Source organism: Scyliorhinus canicula, chromosome 2 (genome assembly GCF_902713615.1).
Source record: "Scyliorhinus canicula chromosome 2, sScyCan1.1, whole genome shotgun sequence".
Classification (NCBI taxonomy): domain Eukaryota; kingdom Metazoa; phylum Chordata; class Chondrichthyes; order Carcharhiniformes; family Scyliorhinidae; genus Scyliorhinus; species Scyliorhinus canicula.
In genome coordinates this window covers 59,004,001-59,017,590 of record NC_052147.1, presented here as the reverse complement: position 1 = coordinate 59,017,590, position 13,590 = coordinate 59,004,001, and the positions used below count along the sequence as shown (strand labels likewise).

Sequence of the window (13,590 nt, the reverse complement as noted above, 5' to 3'; positions counted from 1 at the left end):
CCTCCGACTTCCTGCATTAGTTCCGATCCCCCTGCCACATTAGTTTAAGCCCTCCCCATGGCAGTTAGTCTCTCCCATTCCAATTCCTGTAGGGGTAACCAATGGCCGGCTTTACCTGAAAGTCTAATGAGCTCCAGCTGGGTGGCCTCCACCCCCTACCTGGGAAGCTCGTACCTAAGAGCCCCACAGAGAGATTGACAATGGTTTCTCTGTAGTCCTCGTGGGGGTTATGACCAAAAGCAGAATTAGGCCACTCGGCACTCCGAGTGTGTCAAAACTGGCCAAATGGCATACCAGCAGGCATCGCATTTTAGGATTAACGTCTGAGCTGCATCATGGCGAGGAGCTGTGTAGACAACAGATGCTCTGTTAACCTGGTTAATGCTTTGTCTTGCTCATCACCCAGAACCGCTTCTGGTCCTTTTTCAACAGTATGTGGAGTGAAGCCAATAAGGTGGCCAGGTTTGAGATTAACTTTCTGTAATAATTTACCAGCCCTAGGAATGACTGGAGCTCAGTGGTGTTCTTTGGGGTTCAGGCCCCTTTTATGGCCCAAACCTTATCCTGCACTGTGCATACACCATCTAGATAGACGGGCCACCTTCGGCTGGCCCGCAGGATACCTTCCATTACACCGGGACAGATGAGACCTGAAACAGAAGGCGGGTGTATTCAAATAATCCTTTATGGGTGCTTACGTTGGAAATGTTCTGGTCGTTGGCTCTAATTCCACCTGTAGATAGGTTGAAGAACACCTCTGCATACAATCCTCCACTCCAGGCATCAGGTAGTGGTCCAGGTGTGAAGCTTTGTTTACCATGAGCTTGTAATCCCCACACAGGACAGATTTGTCAGGCTTCATTGCCGCCACCACAAGTGTAGCCCAATCTGCAAATTGTACAGGGTGTATAACCCCAGGTCCTTAAGGTGCTGCAGCTCCACGTCAACCTTTGCAAGCAATGTGTAGGGGCAGGCCTCGCCCTAAAGTACCTCAGCTGAACATCAGGATCCAACTAGATACGGCCCTCAGCTCCTTTTATCCTGCCCATGTCATAAGATCATAAGACATAGGAGCAGAATTAAGCCACTTGGCACATCGAGCCTACTCCGCCATTCAATCATCAATAAGATCCCCCCTCATCCTTCTAAACGCCAATGAGAATGGACCCAGAGTCCTCAACCGTTCCTCATACAAGCTCTTCATTCCAGGGATCGTTCTTGTGAACCTCCTCTGGACCATTTCAAAGGCCAGCACATCCTTCCTTAGATACTGGGCCCAAAACTACTCACAAATGGGGTCTGACCAGAGCCTTATACAGCCTCAGAAGTACATCCCTGATCTTGTATTCTAGCCCTCCTGTAACACTTCAGGGTGTTTGCCCAGTATGTCATACAGATTCCCAATGCCCATCCGAAAACCTGTTTTCCTCGGGGTTACGACAGTAGTGATCTGTGGATTACTCCACGTGCTTGCTAGAGCAGAAATAAGCAGATAGTGAGGGTCAATGCATGGCTTGAAACATGGTGCAGTTGGGGGAACCTTGGATTCTTGTGGCATTGGACCAGTTCTGGAGTAAAAAAACACCTATTCAAGATGGCTAGGTTGGATTACAACTGGACTGGGATAAACGTCCCAACGGGGATATTCAGTAGTATGGTTGCGGAGGATTTAAACTAAACTCACAGCGGGTAAACACAACATATAGACATAGGAAAGAGGAATAAGTTACATGAAGTTAGAATGCTAGGCAGTGCTAGAAGGGAATCGTTCCATTCAGATGGGAGTGGACAAAGTTATTCGGTGGGCTCAGTGTAAGGAAGAATGTAAGCATGTATAAATACAGTTACTGTATATGTATGTGAATATGAGGAATGTGCCAATTAAATTGGTGAAGGGCGGCAGTGGCACAGGCATTAGTACTCCTGCCTCACGACACTGAGGACCCAGGTTCAATCCCAGCTTTAGGAAAGCTGAAGAGCAAGAAATTTGCAAGGAAATTACAGAAACATTGCAAGAATTATCGAGTAATTGTAATGGGAGACTAATTACCCAAATATAGACTGGCATTGTAATGTAAAAGGTACGATGGGCAAGAGTTCCTAGAGTCTGTTCAAGAAATTCTTCAAGTCCAATGAAAAAGGAGGCACTGCTAGACCAGATTCTTGTGAATAAGATGGGCCAAGTGGATCAAAGTGTCACTGAGGACAGTGATCATTGCATCATGTTTAGGTTGGTTATGGAAAAGGACAAAGAACAATCCAGAGTAAGAATAATTAACTGGGGAAGCCAACTTCAATGCAGCGAGAATGGATCTGGCCTTGATCAAGTGGAATCAAAGGTTGACAGATGAAACAATATCTAAACAATGGCCTGCCTTTACAGAAGAGATGGCTTCGGCAAGACAAGGTATATTTCCACAAAGGGGAAAGACTGCACAAACAAATTAAGAGCTCCCTGGATAACAAAGAGATAAAGATTAGCATGAAAAAGAACAAAAAGTGTGTTCATGACAGATGTCAGGTGGGTATTACAACCAAGAACCTGGCTGATTTGACAGGGTGAGCACAAAAGACTTGAGCAAACTCACAGAACAAAATGGGTATAAAATTGGCTGCACTGGAGACAGTATTGGTTAGTGGATGTTTTTCGAATTGGAGGAAGCTTTGTACTGGAGTTTCCATGGGATCAGTGATGGCACCTTTGTATTTCTGATGTATTGATGACCACGACCTTGGTGTACAGGGCACAATTTCAAAATTTACAGATAAGAAACCTGGAAACATTGTGAACTGTGAGGAGGACAATGCAGAACCTCAAAAGGATATAGGCAGGTTGGTGGAATGGGCAGACAAGTGGCAGATGATACTTATTCGGTGGCACGGTAGCGCAGTAGTTAGCACTGGTGCTTCAGTGCTAGGGTCCTGGGTTCGATTCCCGACTTAGGTCACCATCTGTGTGGAGTCGACACATTTTCCCCGTGTCTGCGTGGGTTTCCTCCGGGTGCTCCGGTTTGCTCCCACAAGTCCCGAAAGACGCGATTGTTCGGTGAATTAAACATTCTGAATTCTTCCTTAATGTACCCGAAGAGGCGCCATAATGTGGCGACTAATGGATATCAAGTGTGAGAGAGAGAGAGAGAGAGAGAGAGAGAGAGAGAGAGAGAGAGAGAGAGAGAGAGAGAGAGAGAGAGAGAGAGAGAGAGAGAACATAAAAAATTTAGGAGGAACGAAAGGGAAAATCTCAGCAAGTCTGGCAGCATCTGTAGGGAGAGAAAAGAGCTAACGTTGCGAGTCAGCTTTGATAAAGAGTCATTGGACTCGCAATGTTAGCTCTTTTTTCTCCCTACAGATGCTGCCAGACTTGCTGAGATTTTCCAGCTTTCTCCCTTTCATTTCAGATTCCAGCATCCGCAGTAATTTGCTTTTATTAAAATTATGAGGAAGGTCCCAGTGTAAAGGAACTCAAACTGATGACGGTGAGACAGTTTTCCTTGGAGAAGAATAAGTTGGGAGCTGATTTGATGGGGTTTATTCAAAATATTCAGGGTCCTGGACAGATGAGATAAAGAATAATTGTTCCCATTGGTAGAAAGATCAAGAACAAGAGGGCCAAGATTTCAAGCAAATAGCAAAAGAAGCGATAGGACAGGAGAAAAAACCTTTTTGTGTAATGAATAGAATCTAGAATGCACCACCTGTGTATGTGGTAGAGACAGGTTCAATCGAAGCATTGAAGAGGGAATCGGATGTGCAGTGCTATGGGGAAAGTGCAGGCTGGTGGCATGAAGTTATATGCTAGAGAGAGAGCAGGCAATGACACAAATGGCCTCCTTCGGTGCCGTAACAATTCTGTGATTCTGGTGTTTGATCGTTAACTTCTGAGCGGCAGGGGAGTTGTAGCCTCTTTTATTAGCTTTCATTTAAGGGTTTTGCTGTTCAATTAAGACAACATTCATTCACACATCACTGTTCTCAAAAATAAACTTTAGATGGACATCCACAACCAGAAACTGCACAAATTCTTCTGCCGAATGGAAACATGCAAGTGGAACCTGTCATTCTCAGCTAAATGTTTTGCACAACAAAAAAAATTAGATCCACAGCTGTACTAAATATGACCTGTCAAACAGGAAGAGTAAGGATATAAAAAGTAGTTAGCCTTCACTTAAAATTGTATTATTCCAGATATAGTTATGCCTAAACTGTGTGTTCTGAGTGAGGTTGGGAGAACGGGTTATAAATTAGTGTACACATTGTGTACAATTTCTGGCCTTCATTTTAGACAGTTGTAAAACTGCATGAAGTGAACTCTTGAATTTGCTTCTGGTGGGTGAAGCTCCCCACCGACAAAAATTACCCTACAATGTAAGCCAGATTTCACATTATATTACTTGTGTGGAAACATTACTATTCGCAATTAAATTCACAATTCAAATTTTCTGCAAACTCACAATACATTACTGCAGACTACAAAGCCTATATTTTACTCTACAGTATTTTTTCGTGCAGGCCATGCTCAAACATAAAATGACATAAGATGCCTCAGCGTTACATTTCATCAAGGCCAAATTATTTTATCCCTGCCGGTATAGCGTAGCCAGGTCATTAAATTAAAAACTACTCTACAGCACCCCAATGCAGAGTTTAAAAATACATAATCATTTCAATGCACTTAAAATAGCAACCTTGGCTCTCAGCAAAAATGCAGAATATTCATCCTAACCTCATGACACATTTACAATTGAGAGTTCAGATATGTATAACTGAAAGTGTTTCTTCTATCTAGTTGGCTTTAATAATCTTCATTTTAAGGATTGTTGGAATTTCTTTCCGAGTCAAGGGCCCCATTATCATTTCCAAAAGTCAGTAATTATTTGGACTAACTTTCATATTTAAATTGAAAGATGGACCAACCAACATAATTTCATGACATCTCAATATCTGGAATGCACCCGTTCTCACAGCACTTAAATAGAGCATCTGCTGCATTCTACAGTGTTGGCTGTTCTACCAGTGCAACATGAAGCAAAAACATGTAAATTGAAAACAAATTTTAAAGTAACTTGAAAGCTATATATTGAGTAAAGTAAATAAGTGGAAAGGTTCTTCACCAAAGCTCTCCCGACCACACACTTTCACTCAGAAAAGAACAAACTTTCTTATGCCCAGTTAACAGATTCTGCTTCTCCATCCAATCCCCTCTTCCCATAAAAGCATTCAAAAAGAACAGGGCAGTGGTTTTGAAATTACTGTGCGAGCGATCTCTGCAACAAAAAAAAAAGAGATTTCCAAGAGTTCCTGCCACACATCTGAGCTTCTAAAGATAGTGCCAGCTGTCCAAAGGAAAATGGTAATGCCACTACAGATAATAAAAGAACTGATAAGTCCAATGAAAGGTAATTGACCTGAAAAATTAACTCTGTTTCTCTCTCCACAAATGCCACTTGACCGGTTTATTATTTTCAGTATTTATTGTTCTTGCAACCAAATTCTCTTTAGTGAGACAAAGGACATACCAAAGCAAAGACACCAGTGGTCACATCCAATTGTGCACATGTGCACTAGGCAGTGCAACTGACTGCGCATCAGTTGGGCTGAGGGCAAGAATAGACATGCCAGAAAGATAGGGGTGACACAGGGTGGGGAAGCTGCGAGTGGGGGAAGGACAGGCAGAGAGAATATAAAATTAAATAATGCATGAACGCGAAGAACAGAGGAAGATAGAGGTAGAGAAAGGAGAACTCCATCCTGGTAATGTTAATGTTTTAGACCGGATTGGAGTTCATACTCAACAAATTTGTTCCATCAAAAATATCAAAGCAGTATTGACAGAACTCTCTTACAATTATTTCCTTGACTATTTACTGCCATTATTCTGAGAACTGAGTTCTACTAACATTTCCTGACTGAGCCTTAGCTTGGAAAAACTCCTTGAACCTAAACCCTGACTTTGGAAGCCACTGACAGAAAAGGCTGTTGAAGACTTTTCAAACACTACAACTATTTTACAAATATAGTCACTTTGTGTTATGCTACAAATCCTAGACCCAGTGCCTTCAGTTTTATGGGAAACCAGCAGGCAAGGCCACATTGGAATATTTCCTCGGTTCCTGGCACTCTTTCCACAAGATGGCAATTTTCGATTTTCCACTTAGATTTTTACTTCTTCACTGGTAATTTTTCTTCCTATTTGTGACGCGTTCTTTGGTTGATTTGGTGATTTTTTAAACTCTAATACGATTTGCTTAAAACAAGACCAAATGACAGAATTATGCTTGTAGAAATGATGGCGCATCAGAGTTGCAGTAGGCAAGTTCGAAAAGTTTTTGAATGGAGATGACAAATCACTATCTCTTGACACTCACATAAAACGACAAAAGTCAAATGAGTGAGATCACTCAAATTAATTAGGTTAAGATAATAACGCATCAAGTGTTCCTCAATAAGAGGCAATGTACAATCATTTTCAAACTATAAACATAGTGTTCAGGGTTTCTTAAAAACAGTGCTGTGTTTATCAAAAACACAATCACAATACTTTCACAACATACATTTTATAAACATTTCCCACATTTCCCAGATGAAGCAAAGCAAATCATGAAAAAGAAATCAAAACGAATGCTAAGCTATAATGACAAGTAACTGTAAAAGATGTATTTGTCATGTTAAAGCTGCTCATCAACAAATGGGAATTATTTGGCTCAGTTAATGCAGATAGTGTTGCAGCAATGTCTATTTGTTTTTCAATTTCAATGCCAGTGCCAATGGCACTAATTAAATATGCCATGCCTGTCATCATAGTAGTTATAGGCACTGCTTCAAACTAACAGTTCCTAAATCTTTTAAATAATCAGCAAATTTAATGCAGCTGACCAATGTGATGACAATTGTACAAAAGACTATATAAAACTATTTTAACTGCTTCACAATATTAATTTTAGAATTTGGTACTTATTCTGATTTTCCACAACCCATAGAAACACCTCCATAATTTTTTTTAAAAGTGGAAAACCAAGAATCAAATCTTTTTTTTATTTTTATATTTTTTAAAGTATTTTTATTGGCATTTTCAATTTTACATTGTGAAACTTTGCGTCTGATATTCACAGTTTATACAGTTATGTACATACAATCTTCCTTGATATATCCTCCACCCCTCCTTGGCATCCCCCTCCTCTGCTCTGGGTGTTCTGTCCCCAACCTCCTGTTCTGCCCTTTCCTCCTCCCCCTTTTTTCTGTGTTTTTTGTTGCAGGTCTTGCGAGTGGTGGGGGGGGGGGGGGGGCTTCCTGACCCCTTTCTCTTCCCCTCCTCCAGGCTTCTTCCTGCGGTTCCATGAGTTTCCTCCTCATTTCCTCCCTGCCCCCTCCCTTTTGTACCTCAGTGTGGTGTGTATATTTCTGTCCGCTCTCCCCCATCCCTCGTCGCAGTTGGCCTTGAACAGGTCTTGGAACAGGCAGACGAATTGCCCGCATGCTTTGAGGAAGCCTTCTTCCGACCCTCCAATGGTGTACTTGATCGTCACCAGGTGGAGAAATTCCACCAGGTGTGCCCGCCAGTCTGCAGCTGTGGGTGGTGCTGCTGATCGCCAGCCTAGCAGGATTCTCCAGCATGCAATTCGCGAAGCGAAAGCAAGTGTATCCGCCATCTTTCCCATGTGTAGCTCTGGCTGTTCTGATATCCCGAAGATTGCCACTCTCAGGCACGGCTTCACCGTCACCCCCACAACCTTGGACATTGCCTCAAAGAAGGCTGTCCAGAACCCTGCCTCAAAGAAGGCTGTCTAGAACCCCATAACAGACACACACACGCACCACCATCATCTATCTATGCTGTGGAAGAAGTGGGGATGAATGTCAGTATAGATGTAGAGGAACCTTGGCAGTATGTTCATTTTGATCATCTGCACCCTCCCTGCCAGAGAGAGCCCCAAGAATCAAATCTAACCTTATTTTGATTTTAGGTGTCAATTGTACAATAAGATTTATTTATTTAATTTAGAGGCCATGACAACAACGCTGACAAAATAAAACTAATGTTTTGAACTGCCTCATGATTTAGAACTTTATTCATTAAGTGGCTGAGCACCTAAATTCAGACAAAAAAAAGGGATTGTGCTGAATTAGTTGATCAAGAGCAAAAAAAAAGACATTGAACAGGAAAAGATGACTAAAGAATTTACCCCAAATTACAGAGTGCTGGATCAGGCAAGAAAAGGTGAGAAACTCAGCAGCTTCACAGCCACCGTTTCTCGGGCGAGTACCATTTTGTGAAATTTCAAAGTGCTGATAAGGAACATACGCCCGCTGCAGGGTGGGGCCTAAACACACTGTTACGCCGGGATTCTGATATTGGGGCGCCATTTTAATTTAGTTAAATTGAAGCCCCTCCCCCACAAACGGATATCGGGACAGCCTGAAACTGACTAGGTCACCAACAGGGTGAAGGGAAGATTTTAAATTGATATCTTGCCACTGCACGTCTTGTTTTTGGCCACTCACATGATTTAGTGGCCATTATGTGATTTGCGTCTGCGACTGACAAAGCCGTTAGATCAAGCCTGTAGGTTTTGAAGAATCATTTGAAGGTGGGTAGGATGAAGCTAATCGAGATGTTTTTGGAACAGTGAGTAAAATAATGATGGCGGAATGTTCGATCAGTGAAATACATAGCATCGCTATCATTGAAATTATTCTACTCATGTGTCTAACTATGATCAGGTTTTTGTCAGTTATTAGAATTTAATGACTGTAAAATAGCTTTATCATTTATTCAATTGGAAATGTTGACATTGGCCATTTTATTAAGCAGAGCATCGAAATTGCTATAAAAAGGTGACAAAGATGTATCTAGTACACATTCTACCACCCTGGTTGTGTAACCAATGATTCTACCAGAGAATGAAAAGCTTATTCTTGAGCCCATCACATCTGTGCCAGATCTGGGCAACCCAGTTATTACCACTCTGCTTCCCTTTCAGAGAAGTCCTGCAAATTTGTGTGGGCTTATCAAATTTCCTTTTGAAAGATACAATTGAATCTGCGTCTATCACACACGTCTATCACACATAAGCATCTGTGTCTCACACACAAGCAGTACTTCCCAGATACTAACCACGCTGCATAGAAGTTTTTACCAATTACCTTAAATTGGTATCCTCTGGCTTTCAAACCTTCTGGGAATGGGAAATTTTCCTACTGTCTAGACCCCTCATGATTTTGAGCATCGCTTTGTAACAGTCCTTCCTGTTATTTCCTTTGTTTCCATTTATTTTATCTTATTATTTATGGCCCCTGGACTCATAATTGGGGTGTGCCTTTAAGCAGAAGATTGAATTGAAACAGCTGTTTGCCAGGGCACTGTGTTCCCAGGTTTTGCTTTTGGAAAAGAGAGATGGAGAAGAGAGACCAGACTCTTCGGCACCAGGCAAATCATAGGAACAGGTTTTGGAGAAAGTTGGTTCGATTGGTTAACTGGCAATTGGTGGGCTGGCCAGGAACAGTGTTCTGCCTGGCAACAGTCAGTGATTGGTTCCTGCGTAATGCTTTCTGAGAGAACTAGGCATAAGTGTTTAAACATGGAAGTGAAAAAATGGTCTGTCTCTCTCACTGCTGAAGTGAAAGAACCCTATGGTTCTAAAATCAGAGAGTGCCTGGCACATCTTTGCTGTAAATGTGAAATTATGGAGTCTGCAGAGAAGGTAGACAATCCTGCCAGAGAAAACCATCAAGCCTGGAAGGAAGTAGTACCAAAACAAAAGTCAAAACTTCAGAAAGAAATCGACTAAGTCATCCCAGTGCATCAAAGATCTTTATCCATTTATTTTTTATTAATATTTTCTTTCCAACACCCTTTCGCCTCTTTGTTTGTGTGTGTAGTTGTTTGTCTGTGTGCGTGCATGTACATTAGATAGAGTGGGGGAAGTTAGGAAGTGCGGTTGGGAAAGGGGTGTTAGATAGTCAGTTACATTCTCTGTCAGTTTAATTATAATACTGTACATAATAAAAGGTTACTTAGGTTTTAAAGTTATAAAACTTTGTAACTGTAGTTTATTGTGGTCACCAAAGTACCTTTGGTATATTACATAAAATCTTTTTCCACCTGTGTTGTGACTTCATCAAGTGGGGCTGGAATTGACTGCACTAGCCCAGGGTGTCGTGACACTATCAAATCTCCTCTCAAACCTCTTCTTCCCCCAAGGAGAACAACCCCAGCTCCTCCAATCTATCAGCATAACTGATGTCTCTTAAACCTGGAAGCATTCTCAGAGAGAGTACAGAAAATATCTATGGCCTTCCCATCCTTCCTGAAGCACTACGCCCATAATGGGACAAAATACTCCCACTGAGGCCAAACCAGTGGCTTGAAATGGTCATCGTAACTTTGTTTTGCTCTCTATATCTCTATTTATAAAGCCCAGGATGCCACATTCCTGGCAAAGATGTGCAGGTTAGGTGGATTGGCCATGATAAATTGCCCTTAGTGTTGGGTGGGGTTACTGGGTTATGGGGCTAGGGTGGAGGTGTTGACCTTGGGTAGGGTGCTCTTTCCAAGAGCCAGTGCAGACTCAATGGGCCGAATGGCCTCCTTCTGCACTGTAAATTCTATGAAACATGCCTTTTATCAATCCCTTTCTCAATCTTTAACATCTTGAATGAATTTACTCACATTTACCCCAATGTTTCTCTGTTCTTGCAGCCCCTTTAGGATTGTATCTTTATTTTATATTGCCTCGACTCATTCGTCCTGCCAAAATTTATCACTTCACACTTCTCTGCATTAAATCTAATTTGTCACCTGTCCACCCATTCCACCTGTCTATGTCCTCTTGAAGTCCATTACTAAACTCCTCAAAAACTCTGTCACGTGACACAATGAAAGCAAAGTTGCTAATTAACAGGCAGATGTGACTTCCAATGAAATCTGCCTGGAGACAAGTCCATCTGACCTGGCTTCCATGGGGACAGGGAGCCAGGTCAAAACCTATGAAAAATAAGGTACATATATTTTAACTCCTTAACACAAAGGAGAAGGCAGGAGAGGTTCTTGCAGCCTCTCAGTAGCAGCCAGACCTAGTGTTTAGGAAAGAAGACCAAAAGCAAGTGCTGCTGTGCCAAGCAGAAGAAAAGGACTGGTGAGGATAGGTTCCCAGCTTGAAGAAACGAGGCTTGAGGAGAGTTAAAGACCAAGATGGTGTCAGAGATACCTTGCTACTGGAAAACAACTTGATTATGCTCAGTAGGTTGAATTAAGGGTCTTTCTTCAGGGACAATGGAAGATTCACACTGGTGGGTCGGGAAGAGATCCTGTTGAAGTCAGGAGGAGCATGGGATTTTATACACAAGACTACATTTTTGCTGAAAGTGCAGTTTCCTGTATAAACACATGTTAGGCAGTCAAAAGGGAATACTTTTTCTGTAGTAGGCAATTAATATTTTAGTCTCAGTTGATTTTAGTTTATTATGGTAAAAGTCTTAAAACCTGAAATCGCGATCCTTTGCATGAATGTCTCTTTTTAAGGATTATTGGTGATAACATCACCATTGGTTCAGAGAGCCTGTTCCATAGATCTCAGCAAGATTTAAAACTGCTGCGGCAAGAGTTACCATTTGCCCTCTCATTTCTCTCATGGTGGCAAAGATCTGGGCTCACATGTTGCTGACTTAATTTGCCTATAAATCAAAACCTAAACAGCAAACATCACAACCTAAGGGCACGCATACACTACAACAATAACATGAATGCAGTTTTACTTCAAAAACGATTAGTTTCACACCAAGATGACAGCTATAGTATAAATATGGCTCGCGGGATCAGTGTCACCAGAACAAAGTGGAGCAAAACAAGATTGACAGCATGGTTGCACAGCTTTAGTACTGCTGCCTCACAGCGCCAGGGACCCAGGTTCAATTCTGACCTCTGGTGACTGTCGGTGTGGCGTTTGCACATTATCTCAGTGTCTGCGTGGGTTTCCTCCGGGTGCTCCGGTTTCTTCCCACAGTCCAAAGATGTGCACGTTAGGTAGATGGACACTTTAGTATGGCCAAACAGTTAGGTGGAGTTATGGGAGTCATGGGGATAGGGTGGAGGATTGGGCCTTGGTAGGGTGCTATTTTGGAGGGTTGATGTAGACTCAATGGGCCGAATGGCCTCCTTCTGCACTGTAGGGATTCTATAGCCGGATTCTAAGATGCTTTGGGGAGCAAGGCTGTTCGGAATTTGGGAATCAGTTTCGGTCTTGGTGCCCGCTTTACACTCTCAAGTCGAGCACTGGTGCAAAGCTGTTGTCAACACTATTTATAATACAAATGAACTGCTATTTTGTGTTAACATAACCTTTGCATTACCTGGATATTTAGTGATTTCATGGCAAGTACAGTACTTACATTCACACCTCTCTTGTTAAGCTTTGGATAAGACAACAGAAAATTTGGATCTAATAAATCCTCACACCAGATTCTGAATTAACCATGGTACATTATTACAAAGGTCATCCAATGCAAGATTGCCCTATTTTGTGGGAACAGGTGTCTTGCAAACTGTAGAAATCTCATTTTGCATAAATGTGAGATCTCTGCAATTCCAAGTTATACTCTGATGCATTACTATCTTCTATTCAAGTCTTTCAACTTTTTCTTGGCAGAAACTAGAAAAATGTCAGACACATTTATGTCCCGTTCATGCAGTAGCCTCAGGAACATAGAAAACAAGAATTCAAGTAAGAAAATCTAAATGCAGCAGTGAGAGTTTAAAAATCAAACAAATGTTATGGTACTTTTGTGCAATTTATAAACTGAAATTTAAGGCAGCTTTAGTTTGCTGTTCTGAAAGTTATCTTTTATGGGTTAAGTTATTAAATTACTACAAGAATTTTAGAAAGTATAGCAGAAATATCTGAAGTAACCACTATACAGAGTTAAAGTATAACCATTTTCCCTTGGCAACAAATGAATTTATCTAAAACTGAACTTTGGTTTTGCAAATCTCTAGAATATATGAACATTGTCCCAAAGCTTAAAAAATATTAAACCTTAAAGTATAAAATCAACTGTATTTCATACTCACTCGTGGTTGTGCTAGTCCCAATAGTGTTGATTGTTGTAGGTACAGATGTCGAAGAATAAAGTGGCAAATGCCCATTCTCACAAGCCTGGTTCTTATCTGGCCAGTTAGAAGCAGACACACAGATCCCAGAATCACGTAGACTCTGCCAACCATTGAGCTTGTCATCAGAGTTCTGTCTTTGGTGATAATAAAGAGTTTGCCCATAATCCATCGAATCTGGACGTCCTCTGCTCTGGTTTCCATAATTAGAGGTGCGATCCTCTAAATGGTTGAGCCACATGGCAAGTGCGTTTCTGTCCTCCAGCGAGGTGGCTGGATGGATCAAAGCGTAGGATAAGAGCTGTCTGCTCTCCTCAATATGTTGATTGTTCTCAATTGAATGAGCCAAGATTTTGGGTAAAAGTTTCATGTATTCCATTTTTGCATCAATATTTCCTGGCTTCAGTAATGGGAGGTGAGTCAGCAACAACATCATTACTTTGTCCTTGGATTCTTGATGCCATTGGTTAATGAATGCTGCAAAAAAC

General features: G+C 41.6%; 1 protein-coding gene across 5 annotated transcripts in view; it reads right to left on the bottom strand.

Moving 5' to 3' along the window:
- The window catches only part of samd4a (sterile alpha motif domain containing 4A), a 237,761-nt gene that overhangs the window by 146,974 nt on the left and 77,197 nt on the right, over positions 1-13,590 (bottom strand). For all 5 annotated transcript variants that reach the window (XM_038779283.1, XM_038779263.1, XM_038779301.1 and 2 more), the window contains exon 3: positions 13,064-13,579. In XM_038779283.1, coding sequence (XP_038635211.1) covers positions 13,064-13,579 — 516 coding nt within the window. The remainder of the gene's footprint in view (positions 1-13,063; positions 13,580-13,590) is intronic.